The following is a 13,689-nucleotide window of genomic DNA, read 5'->3' on the forward strand; positions in this document are numbered from 1 at the left end:
TTCCATGATTATTTATCATTTTTTTTATTTTCTATTCTTTATTTATTTATTTTTGTTTTACTTTTATCATGCCATAGGCGTTGATGACCAGAGGGTTTTACGCCTTTAAGCAACAAACAACAACAAAAAATTGGTATTGGCCTTTTTAAAAATAAATAACATATTAAGAACTTAAATCTTTCTTTAAAATTTAAAGAATTTTTACATTTAGTCAAATCTAAATACATTTAAATATCACATTAAAATACGCATTAAAATGATTAACTATTTCAAATTCAAAGAGCTCAGAGTCTTGGGATGAATGTAGAAAAATACATAAAAATTATAATAATAATAATTTAAAAAAAAATATCAAAATAAAATATGAAACATATGCTTTGATGGGTTTGAGTCAAGCCCTACAAACAAAAAAACGACAATTGAACGTTGCGCATTATTGCTTATTCTGGTATATGAATATTGCTTTTAAGATTGCTTATTAATCATTTATATGGACAATAAAATCAACAGAAATCTGAATAATTAGTTTTGGTTCCCTACATACTTCCAATATTCCACTGTGCGATGATCCCTGCCTGGAAAGGAAACCCTTCCGAAACCTATTATCCAATGTTAAGGTCAGACGTCAATATCGCAAAAGTTTAACATCTAAACAATCTCATTTGATGACAACTAATGAAGACATGACAGCTTTGTGAATCGTTGAACTTAAAGGTCCTTAGACGGACTTGATAAAACTTTTCAAGTTCAATTACTTTATCCTGTGGCTCTTCTGTGCCTGACGGCTCTCAGTGTTCAAAACATTCTGGACAGAAGCCAGACCGGTTTCTTCCAATTATCCGCCTCTTAAAAACACCAAGCATCCAATACAAAAATAAATTCGTTAGAAAATTATCACAAAGTTAAAAAAAAATACCATTGAATTTTATTTTTTAAAAAGTGAAATCTTAGGATTTGATCCGTGAATAATATAGTATTTTTGTTTTGATTCATTTGTTGTTGTTTTCCTATCCTTCCTGGAATTCTTCAGACAAAGTTTATTCTTCTATTTGGCATTTACGTTAATAACTAATCTTGAAAAGCCGAAGGTTAAAGAATAAATTACCAGATATCAGTAATGAATCTACCATAATGGGATTATTACATTCCAAAATATAGCTGTAGAAATCTATATGATAATAATGATTTCATCAAAATACAAATTAGACTTTGCCTGTCTCTATCTCAACACGGTTGCATTGTTGAGGGAGCTCTGTTCATAACAAACACAATACCCTATTAGTGCTCACATGGAGCGTGTTATATTATACTTTAGTATATTATAACTTATATATCATACTTAGAGCTTCCACAAGATTTTCGAAAAGATCACTAAAATGATCCCAGATCTTGACCCAGCCTGAGGCTGTTGAGGTGATTTGGTGGGATTTATTATAATTTATTTTAATCCTAATGTTTCGACACTATTCTTCAAGGGTGATGATCTGTGTTGAACAGTTTAGGATACAATAAAAAGGCAATTATTTATTGATAATAGACATCTATAATCGACATACATAGTAGTATAATGTTAGCATAGGTTAGGATGTCAGCTGTAAAAACTGTATAAAAGATAGAACCAAGAAAACTACCCTGAGGTAAACCAGTGGACTAAGGAAAAAGAGATGAATAACCGATGTTGTAATTTCTACTAAATAATCTGCCAAAGAGATAAGACTGGATAATATAGAATTATGTAGGAGATAGGAATTTATGAATCTTGAATAGCAGTCCCCGGTGGACTGCTCGATCAAAAGCCGATATACAAAATATTATCTTTTTTGTAATAGGAATAAATCTAAGGAAGTAATTTAATTTACCTAGTGTTTTTGCTCTTGTTTTTTTTAATAATTAAATCCAGTATTTTTTTTATACTTTTAGACTTTTTATTGTTATCTGTTTGTTCAATTTTAATAATTTACTTTTGTGCATTGAGTTAAGTTTCTAGTTTACAGTCATGCTTTACATGGAAAATACAAATTAGGAAAATAAAAAAATATATTATTAGGACTGGACTAAAATATACATTATTTTACTATTAGGACTAATGAAATATATATTAGTACACTGCTAAAACTGACTTTTTAGAGTTATAAGGTCTATTGAAAAATATTAGATTGGAGCCAATTGGAATAGATTCTGACAGAGCTAAAGACAAGAAGTAGATAGAAGAGGACAGTAACTGACCGTTTTGGTACGAGGGGCGGTAGCGACAGTTTGGTGTTGCAGGTGATAAAGATGCTGGTTGCGGTTGTGGTGGTGTTCGTGGTGTGCTGGGGCCCGATGCTCACCGACAACCTCCTCATGGCCTTCGACGTCCTCGAACACGAGCGCACTAACAGCCTCAAGCACATGGGCACCGCCTTCCACCTCATGGCCTACTTCAACAGGTACTATTCTCTTATATCTACTTTACTTATATTTACTATATGTACTTTACCTTCATTTCTAGAGAGAAACGCTTTATTTAACAAGAAGTCATATAACCCAAATATAGTTGTCATAACACAGCGTATCAATCATACAAGATATAAATATAAGGTTTTTTATGTTGTTTTTTCGGTTTATTTTGGTTCTACAGACCTTGTATATCTTTGGCAGGCCGAACCAACCTTCTCCATACCTGCCTATCTTGGGCTATTGTTTTCCAGTTTGCTGCTACTCCCACGTTATCTCTTGCCAACTAACTGGCATTTATTTTTGTGTAGTGAAGTCCTAATGGATTGCTTCGGGCCACATGTCCTTCCCATCTTAACCTCCTTGCCTTCATGATGTATGACCACCCCTTAGTTTTCGTTTTTTTTAATTTTCGTCGGGATTTCAGTATTCTTGACAGGGAGAAGAAAGCTCTGTGAATGGAGCGGGGAAGCTCAATGGAAAGGCACTGGGCTATTAACTCCAATGACCCGGATTCGAATCCGGCTGTGACTGGAAATTATGTATTCTGTTACTGTAGCCCCCGAGATCCACTCAGCCTCATAAAGTGGGTTTAATACACTTAATTTGAGGAAAATCTGGTTGTCTATCGTGATTCTGACTAAATCACCTCCTTGCACAATCATTGGTCTTGTAACAATGCTTCCTTACAATGCAAGGACCCTTAATAAGTTGTATCAGTACAGATTTATGTTTTTATATATGAATGTTATGTATGTGAAAGTAACATGGTTCACTTAATCTTGAGAGTAAGCCCCTTGAAAAGAACAATCATTAAGAAATATTATTATTAATTATTGATAAATTATGAATATTAATTACTTTATTTACTATTAAAATATAAATGAAAGATGAGTGAATTGGATGAAATTACAAGGTGAAGACTGGAGAGCAGTTCCCTCGGCTTCCCCTTCCTCTCTTGGTATTAACATTTCTCTTCAGCTAATTAGATCTCTCATCCAGCTCCCCTCAGTGTTCTGTTTCTTCTATCTAAGTATGTGTAAAGCTCTATTCTAATTATAAGGAAGAAGGTAACTTTAGTGAAAGCTCTAAACGCTCATGACTTAAAGTATTTTTAGCCAGCTTGTATTATTTTAATACATACAGAAAGGTAAACTTGTTGTATATTACATTCAGTTATCTAGAATGAATATTCCAAAACTATGGGTAAGTTTCTTGTCTCATGGCATGTATTTCAAAATATGGTCTCGGCTCATCTTTTTTATATTTTACTAGCAATGCTTCGCAATTGCTATATTTAGGGATGTAAATAGATTAATTGAATACAGTTGAAAGTTCGATGTAAATAAATATATTTAGTTATTTAGACAATGAATTAATGATTGAATCTATTGTTTACTATATCTATTTACTTTATAGAGGTAAATAACAATATGAAATAAAAATATATTGTAAAAAAAAATAAAAGTAACTTCAACACGACTCAACAAATCTAAGTAAAACTTGGGAGTGGTTTAGGACTCTATAAACTGCACCAAATGGTACAAACCGGATCTAATTAAAAAATTAGAACCAGACGTATAAAATAAGATGTTTCAAAAGTTTTATTTTTTTGAAACTAATATTTCACCCTTATAAGGACGAGGAGTTGAAAGTTCAGACAGAAATGTAGAGGTGTCATGGCAGATTATATAAACAATGGCCACTAGAAGAAAAACAAACCTCCAAATTTTTTATTTTTTTGAAAAATAGTATTTAAACGTTTCAAATGACGCTATAAACGAATACGTTTTGCTTATTTAGAAAATAGTTTGTTTTTTTTACCTACTTTACTGTAAACCTCAATATGTTTTTTTAATTTTTAGTGAATCAAAAATTACTCAATAGAATCAATAATATTCTTCAGAAAGAGACGAACTTATTGCCACATCATAACCATGAAAAAAATTTATACTTTCTGACCTACGCGCCAAATATGCTTAATTTTGTTAATAACTTTTTTTTTTTACCGAAACAGTCGGAGTAGCCTTTTTAGTAAAAGAGCCGAAGAGGAGAAAAAAGGCAGTTATCTCACCCCAATTTTTTATTACTTTAATGAAAACTATGTATAATTACTAGTCAAAACTGATGAGTCTGCCAAGTATAAGTAGGGGGAATAAAAAATGGCGGCTGTTTCAAAACCTTAAAAAAACAGTAATTTTTCATTCGGAGCTCTATATTTTAAAAACTTCCTACTAGAAAATCTAAAAGAACATTATTTAAAGAACAGTAAATTTGCTAAAATATCAGCCCTAATAAAGCTATTCACAACCAATAGTTCTCCAGATATAGCCTTTTAAAAACCAACATTTCATAAAATGTACTGAAATATTAGTAGTTAGTGAATCTATTTTGAGAAATCTATATCTCATTAACCATTCGACGTACAAATATCTATTAGCACTCAAATTAAAGGTAAATAATTGTACTTTAAATGACCTTTACCTTCGTAGGAGTAGCAGTTTTTATGATATTTGACAAAATAAACTCACAAAACGTTAATTTCTAGTTGTTTGTATAAAATGTTGGATTTTTGAAAAATATATCTCTAGACCCATAAGACGCACAGATGTCTGCCAACACTCAAAATAAAGGAAATTTAACTTACTATAAAGTAGTTTACGACACTTATCTTCGTAGGGGTAGTAGTTTTTATGATATTCACACATGAATATAAATTTGGCAAATGAAAATTTGTCCGAACAACTATAAATCTATTTATTTAAGATTTATATAATATTAAATTTCAACTACTATTCCTACGAAAATAAACGACATTAACTATTTTATGGCTCATTAAACTAGCTTTAATTTGAGTGCTAATAAACATCTGTACGTCAGATGTTCTTTGAGACATAAATTTTTCAAAATAAATTCACCAACTACTGATCTTTCAGTACGTTCCATACAACATTTTTATGAAATGTTGCTTTATAAAAAGCTATATCTCGAGAACTACTGAACGTAAATAGCTCTATTAGGGCTCACATTTTAGCAAATTTACTCTACTTTAAATAATGCTCTCTTAGATTTTCTATTGTTGTTGGTATTTGTAATGATATAGAGCTCCGAATAAAAAATTGATAATTTTTAATTTATTAAATTAATTAATTTATTTTTTATTCCCCCTACCAACACTTGGCAGACTCATCAATTGTGACTATTAAGTATACATAGTTTCCAATTAAGTAATCAAAAATTGGGGTGAAATAACTGCCTTTTTTCTCCTCTAGGGCTATTGTACTATTTCTTTTCCGGGAAAATGCTGACCATTCAGAAAAAAGCCCCATAAGAAACTGATGAACAGTATGGCAGCGAACTTAGGAAACTAAATTGTCTAATTGTTTTTTATAAATAAAAAAATGTCTAATTGTTTTTTATAAAGAAAAAAATTGTCTAATTGTTTTTTATAAAGAAAAAAATTGTCTAACGTGAAAATTGTCAATTACATAGCTGTCCACTTCCAGCTTTTTAATCATTTTCATTTAAAAAAATAAATGAGCGTGCATAAGATGCAGAAAATTTTTCTTTTGCTAAATATTGGACCTTTGTAGAATGTAAAAGTTAAATAAATTAATCACGACAAATTATTCTTCTCCCACAGTTAACAGTAATTAAAGCCCCCTTTGAAAGAGTTTGTGAGCCCGCCTGTAGGCGTGTGAGTGAACAAATTTCGTGGAAAATTCCACAAAGTTGAGAAAACACTCCTCGAATATTAGAAGTTCTCACTGCCGCCACATGACACATAGAAGCTTTCATATTTTTTTTTATTTAGATTGTCTAAATTGCTCATAGTTTTAGAATCGCCCATTTATGAAATATGTGTTAAAAGAGAAAGTATTGAGATCGTGATATTTTGAAATCTGTATTCAAAGGAAATATACGTTTTAGTGTCTCTGATGCTAAATAGCCTAAGTTTCAGAGAATGGGGTTTTTGTATGTGAGGGCTTGCACCCACATTAACCCTACCTAATAACCGAAAAGTTGTATGGAGATAATATTACGTATGACCCAGTTATATGCCCATAATGTCCTGTAAACGGTCTGTATGTAAGCAGCCTAACTCAAAAAGTAAAAGTCGTACGAAACTGAAATTAAATATTTAAAACTGGTTTGTCTCTTGAATATTACAACAGCCTTTTCACTAAAATCAACTCACTTGAATTACTACTTTAACATATATTATCGACTTAAAACTTGTTTTCCATTTTATCAAAAAGTAGGCCGTAAAGATTTTGATTAAACACTTCACATCAATGTATAATTAAATGGTTTTCAATATCAGCTAGGTGTTACTCTATTTTGATTGAGCTTAAATGATGATTTTAAAAAAAAACCTTCGTCTGACGTATCTTTAATTTTCTTTATTTGAAATTATTAATTATCTTTCATTCTTACCAGTAATAAAAAATGGGAAACCGTAAAATATGAAAGGATATTATAAACTAGAGGAAAAATTAATATTTTCATTCTAGATTTCATTTCCTAGGAAGTTTTTTCTTTTTAATTTAGAATATCGAAATGAAAAATGAACTGCCTTTAGAATATTATCAATATTCTTAATATTTTAGTTTCATTTACTAGATGAGTTATGCATTTATTTATTTTTAGTGAATAACTCTTCCTTAACTTTATTTATTTTAATTTATCATTTACTACGTTTCGGGGCCATCCTCATCATCAGGTATCCTCTACATAATTATTTCCTCATATTTAAAATTTTATAATAAATATAGTCTCCTTATTTAGTCCCATGTATATAAAAGTCATAATATTCATTATTGCTGTCTTTTGATTTTAGGATAAGTAATAAATAAAATTTCATATATAAAATAAGCAGAAATCTAAATACATTATAACATTATGTTAACAACACTTGAATAAAGGTTATACTGAATATAGGAGGATTTCCCCCTGCCTCCCTTATTCGCTATAACTAAATAAATATCAACATTCTATATTTATTAGTACAACGTTTCGGGTTTTCCTCATCTTCAAGTACTAATATTCCTCATTGCTAAATATCATATATAAAAATTCACTTTTTTTTTTTGTTGTAAATTTTGTCTTATAGTTACTTTAGTAAAAATTATTCGAACAATATCATTGACTATTGACGTATTCATATCCTAAACGTTGTACTAGCAAATATAAAGTGCTACATTCTAAAGGAGGTTTATTTTTCACCTAAACATCTTAATATAATTTTTTTTCGTTTTTCCATGGTGTTTATGGCAATAATCAGATATATAATAAGTGGATGTATTGTCACAAAAAATAATAGAGGCATTTCTATTTTGAAATGTATAAGGAATAATTTCACATCCAAGCAGAGAGGTATGTGGACGTTGTATGAATTTTTTTTTGTAAACATCTGAATAAATAAAATACAGATGATTCAATATGGATGGATCGTTCCTATCGATGGAGTTAATGTTCCATGGAGCATCTAATGAATGCCTCGTGTCATGGAATTAATAAGACGCCGTAGTAGTTATTTCCTTTATAGATGATGCCATAAATAAAGGAGCTCCAATTGCAGCCTGGAGCGAGGATTAACCGCACCCTCCTTGAGTTTCACTTCAAAGACTAATCCTTGCAGCTCCTGGACCACCACAGGGATCCCAGTGCCTCTTCATAAACCTTTCACGCTTACTGATTGGATTACTTCTTTATCCAAACCGCCATCTAAATCCTCCCCAGTTTATAAGCCGGATCCCTCCGAGGATGAGTTATGGTCTTGGAGGGAAGCTACCATAACTCACCGCTGGTTACCGGAGCACTCCAATGGCTCTCAAGATGTGCAGGAGTGTCGAAATAGAGGCTAATATTAATCCTCCGGGAGGATAATAAAGGTCCTGTCGGCTTCCTGCTTAATGGATTCACTTCCTCTAAGAATTATAGAACTTTAAGGGATCATCAATTTCGGTGTTGAAACTTTCATATATATTTTACCATACTCTAAGTAATATACAAATAACTTATATAAAGTAAGTTATTCAGGGTGTTTCTGGGGTAAGTTTTCTAACTCATTTGAATTGAGGACCTCAAAACAAGAAAAAGAATTCCACTGGAGGTTCGTCCGTTAACACTTTGTTTAGGACACATTTACTCCTACAAATTTGAATTTTTATGAATTATTTAGGTTATAAAAAATAAATTAATATATCTTCCACATTAATATTGTTCAAAGTGATCATTAAATTAGATTCGACATGTTTCTTCCACGAATTGCAATGGATATGTGTTATCTAGATCTGACACCACCGAAATTTATAGTTTGTGCTGAAATCAAAAATAGATGTTCATACATTTTGTTATATAAAGTTGTCAGTTAAAGATTAAACTTTTATATTCAAAAACAATCAATGTTCTCAGAAGTCTGTTCTTGTTGTTTTCCAAACCACATATGTCCTTTTTTTTATAACCCTTACCACATTTCTGACATACGGAAAGGTTAACTTAGGTTAGCAACCTATCCCAACCTGAGTGGGAGGGACAGGTTTTCATTCAATAAGACCGCCATGAAATAAATCCGAATCGAACCGGTACTAAGATGACGCCTCATTTAACCTATATAGGCTAATTGGTATATCATTTACCATCAATTTATTTATATAATAACAAAGTGAACGACATAATTTCTTTTGAGCTTAGCATAATACACATTTTAAATTAATTATATAAGTACACAGAGCTGATATTTTAAAAAATATTAGTTACATTTTGGAAAGATTCTTCATAGTCCCCAATGGTGATGTTTGTTGTTTGCTACATACAATCGCCTAGCTTCTACAAAAATCTTATGCAGTGAACAGAATGTGCTCCATGGTGATAGGTCCCTAGCAGATCCCATAGAGCGATGGGTACAGACCCCAGAAGGGAGGAATATGTCATGGCTCTGTGTCCGGTGCTAAATCTGTTCCCCTCTGGAGACGAATGGTAGATGTCTCCGCTCATGTATCTTCAACTATCCACAGTTAAGGGACAGCTATCCCAAACGCCTCTCATGATCCATATCAGTATTATTACCACTGAACAATTAATCATGAATTCCTATTATTTGTATTATATACAATAAACACTCTCCTTAACGTTTTTTTTTTTTTTGTTTTTTTTTTAATATAAAGACTAAAACTTCAGTTTCGTTTATAAAATAATTGATAATTACGTCAGATATTTGACAAAAATTGAAAGGTTTGTGATTAACTTTTACTTGAGCTTATTAATTTGCAGTTTATGAGGTTTAATAGAGAATGACAAAACAATGTCACTGTTTTATTTAAAGGTCACCAAAGATTTTTTTTCCTACCTCCTAAATTTTATTTGCATTATATGTCGGATTTACATAATCCGAATTTTTCTGCTCTTTTTCGATTTTGTATAAAATTGGGATCAGAGGTCTCATTTTTTGATACCCCCCGTACCAAAAGAGCCCGAAGATGCCGCGGCTGCAATGCCGCCCCAAACTATGCACTTGGACCTGGCTTGCCCCTACTACCACGCCAGAGTCGAGGACTAGCTGGCCAGTCTCCGAGAAAGAGAGAGACGCTTTTCCGGACATCCGAAGAGTCTAAAATAAGAAGAAATACATGGTCTTCACCGTTCTCGCCCACCGCTCAACCTAGACGGCAAGAAGACGTGACCGCGGCGGCGAAGACGTCACACAGATAACTGCTTTTTAATATATGAGACCCTAAGTTTTGTTCTTATAACTTATAATCACAATAATATTTTAACTAACATCTGAAATTATATTTACTCGAAAATATATGAGCTCATTAAAAAGCCGAAAAGTCTCACATTTCAACAACCCTTTTCCACACTAATTTAGAATAAAATTTAATTCACATTCGGGATACCTGGAGTAAGGTACTGATAGGTCCCGATGTAAACAATATAAACATATAAAAGACTTATATCTAAAACCTAAATCTATATATATATATATATATATATAAACCAACCTTCCTTTGCCACGTGGTATTATAAGGGAGTAGAGGAGCCGTTGGCCGAGGGATACAAGAACAGAGAGCTCCACTGAGGATTTCTAATGGAGATGTCATCAGGGAAGGATAAAGTTGCATTTTATCCATTTCATTACACCAGATTAATAACTATTGCTATTTAAACAATACTTAATAAAAACATCTCTTACAATTTCTATTACAGTTTGTTCTACACTGCTATGATACAACTAACTCACGGATTGTGCCAGAATAGAATAGGGTTGAAATGGTTTATTTAGTGTTTCCAACACGTAACTGTTAACTTTCCAACAGGTAGTCCGTCTGTTATTTCTGTTTTGTATTTTGTCTATTTATATTTAGCGTTGTATATTATGTCTTGTGTATTTATTAGGTTAGAGTAAAAAGAATTTAAATTTTGTACATCTAATTTTTTGTTGATAGCCGAATTCTTATAGTTTTTGTTATCATTTTTGTTAAATTTCGCTTAAAGTTTTTCCCCCCGAAGTTTGATCTTTGTTATATCAAATTCCAAATTATGTCCTGTTTGTCTAAAATGTGTGGTGAGGGCAGTTTGGTCAGGTTTGTTGGGGGTTGTTTAATATATAGGAGAGGTACAACTATATTTGTGTTTACTGGAATTTCAACCACTGTATTAGATTGTAGCTCCATTTTGCTTTGTCCATCATTTATCCATTATTAAAAGTTATGATCAAAATTAAACATTATTGCCGTATAACTCAAAGTGTATCATTTTTTTTATGGTGTATATGAAGCAATGTGATAGGTAATGAAATTATTTACACAAATTAAAAAATATACACCATCTAAAGCTGTATTATCTGAATGGAGAAATAAATTATCTGTAAAATAAAAAAAATCATCAAAATCGGACAATTATTATCAAAGATATGGTATACAAAACGTCTTGCTTATATATTTTAAAAAATGTTAGTCAACATAAATTTTATTAAAAATTTTTTTTTTGTGACCTATTCTACTTCTATAATTGCTCCTATCTATTTATGATTTTTGTTAATTTGCTCAGTTGATCATAAGGTTGTTGCAGATCACTGGAGAGGAGAGGTATGAAGGAGTGAAACAGGGGAAATAATGAATTGGATGTAAATGTTATTTGGTAAAATTGGTAAATTGTTATTTGGCTTCGTACAAAATGGAGGAAAACTAATGTATGTATATATGAAGGAAATAGGAAAAATGAGAAAAAAAAAGAAAAATATTTTTATTAAGAAAAAAATGTATTTAAATGTACTGTATTGTATTGTATTGATACTAATTGTTAGAAAAAACAAAAATGTTAATGTATTGCAGTGTGTATATGTCCAAATATGGATTGATGGATACGCTGTGTGTCATAGCAACTCAATGTATCTAGGCAGCATGGCCAAATAAATCATTTCTCTCAAGTACATACTTAAATGTAGCAATAGCGATGCATTACCGGGTCAACTGGTGTACAATACTTTGCATCCTTTGCGAGCTAAAATTCAAATAGTAGGATTGTGTTTTGTTGTCACAACAAACCCGTGAGAGTGAGAATTAATTTCAGTCAAGATCTTGACCTATTCAAAAGTTTTTCACGGTTTTTAAAGTTTTGGGTCCTTGAAATCGAACTAGAGGTGTGAAACTGTGTATGTAAATTGAGTTGGGATTAGAAAGTTTAAAGTATGAACTTTTCATCTTACACCCTCACCATTTTTTCACTATCTTTGTTGTTTTGTTCAACACAACAGCCTATATTTTAATAAAAATAGAATTGATAATAAAAAGTGCCTGTTGGAAAACATTTTTCTCTTGTTTGTAATAAATATAATAAAACAAAATAAGACTATTTTTGCTCCATGTCCATTTAGAATTTAATTAAAAAAATATTTCTAAGTACTTTGGCCAAGAAAATGTAATAACGTAGAGGATGGACAAGACTGAGCAATGATACAGTATACCTTCTCCCAACATCCATCTGTCTTTGTCCCTCTGAAGGATCATTTCCAGCATGTGCAGAGATAGATCTTCCGCTCGTCCGCTATCGTCGTAACATAGAAAAACTAGTTCTATAAACGAAAATAAAATAAGCCTGATTAAATCCTCTTCTAGTCCAAGGATGATGGAAATTTTGATAATAATTTTTTTTGACAACTGCGAAATGTTTCAAAAAACACCGAAAGAATTCAAGTTTCAAATGATAAAGTTTAGGATTACTGTTTCTTTTTAGTAGGGTCAATGATACATAACGATTTTATTTTCTAGAAAAGAAGTCCATCCGATTTTAACCTCTAAAATATGATTATAAAAAGAAAAACAAACTAATACTCTTCTACCAGTGGACCAGTGGTCATGCAAGAAGTACCAAGGTAAAATCGTGGATTTGACCACTTCATCTTTTACTGAACAATTTTGGAATTTCTCAAACTTTATAAATTTATCACTTTAATAAATCACTACTTGAGAGAAATTTATTTTATTTTTTTAATAACATTTCATTTGTACACCATTTAAACTGATCACTTTTTAAGTAAGCGCAATATAATAAAAAAACCAAATCAAATCAGTGGTTCTTAAACTGGAAGCCTCTGGGATGCCCTCTCTGGGATGCTTCAATCGTATTCCAGAGGTACCACAAGGAAATGTCACTTTATAAAAATGTCACAAAAAAAAAAGATTAACTTAAAATAGAAAATACACAGTGCATTTCAGCACCTGTTTATTTATTTAAGGGTAATTATGCCGAAATCTTCTTTTTTAAGCTCGACAAGGATGCAGTGAATTATTAATTTTTATTTTCAAAATTTAAAAAAAAAAATCAATCTATTGAATTCAGCATCCCGAATAACACAGAAATTCTCGAGAAGTAGAGAAGGACAATTTAGATGTTTTTGCACAAAACGGCAGTTCCCAACCACCGTATGGCTCCTATCTTGGACTACAATCCAGTAGACAAGTCATATATACACTTTCAATATTTCCGATTTGTTTATTAACCGTGTGAACCAAGTACATAAGATTATTATTTACTAGTAGATGTCAACTGAAGAGCCTCTTTAAAAAAAAACATAACATTTCAGTTATAAGAAAAAAAATCACCTTATTTTTAAACATATTTATATATTTTCAGTCTTGGAACATAGAGCTCTTTAAGGATTAAGGATTGGTTGATATTGTCATTCTAGCACCAGTCAGAAGCTTTTTAGGCCGAAAAATTCGGGATGCTGAACCGAATAACACAGAA

General features: G+C 31.4%; 1 protein-coding gene across 2 annotated transcripts in view; it reads left to right on the forward strand.

Annotated features, from left to right (window-relative positions):
* The window catches only part of LOC106686894 (QRFP-like peptide receptor), a 390,629-nt gene that overhangs the window by 360,980 nt on the left and 15,960 nt on the right, over positions 1-13,689 (forward strand). For both annotated transcript variants that reach the window (XM_014430488.2, XM_014430489.2), the window contains one exon: positions 2,269-2,429. In XM_014430488.2, coding sequence (XP_014285974.1) covers positions 2,269-2,429 — 161 coding nt within the window. The remainder of the gene's footprint in view (positions 1-2,268; positions 2,430-13,689) is intronic.

The sequence above is a fragment of the Halyomorpha halys genome, unplaced genomic scaffold (assembly GCF_000696795.3).
Source record: "Halyomorpha halys isolate HHAL.00 unplaced genomic scaffold, Hhal_1.1 Scaffold894.1, whole genome shotgun sequence".
Lineage (NCBI taxonomy): Eukaryota > Metazoa > Arthropoda > Insecta > Hemiptera > Pentatomidae > Halyomorpha > Halyomorpha halys.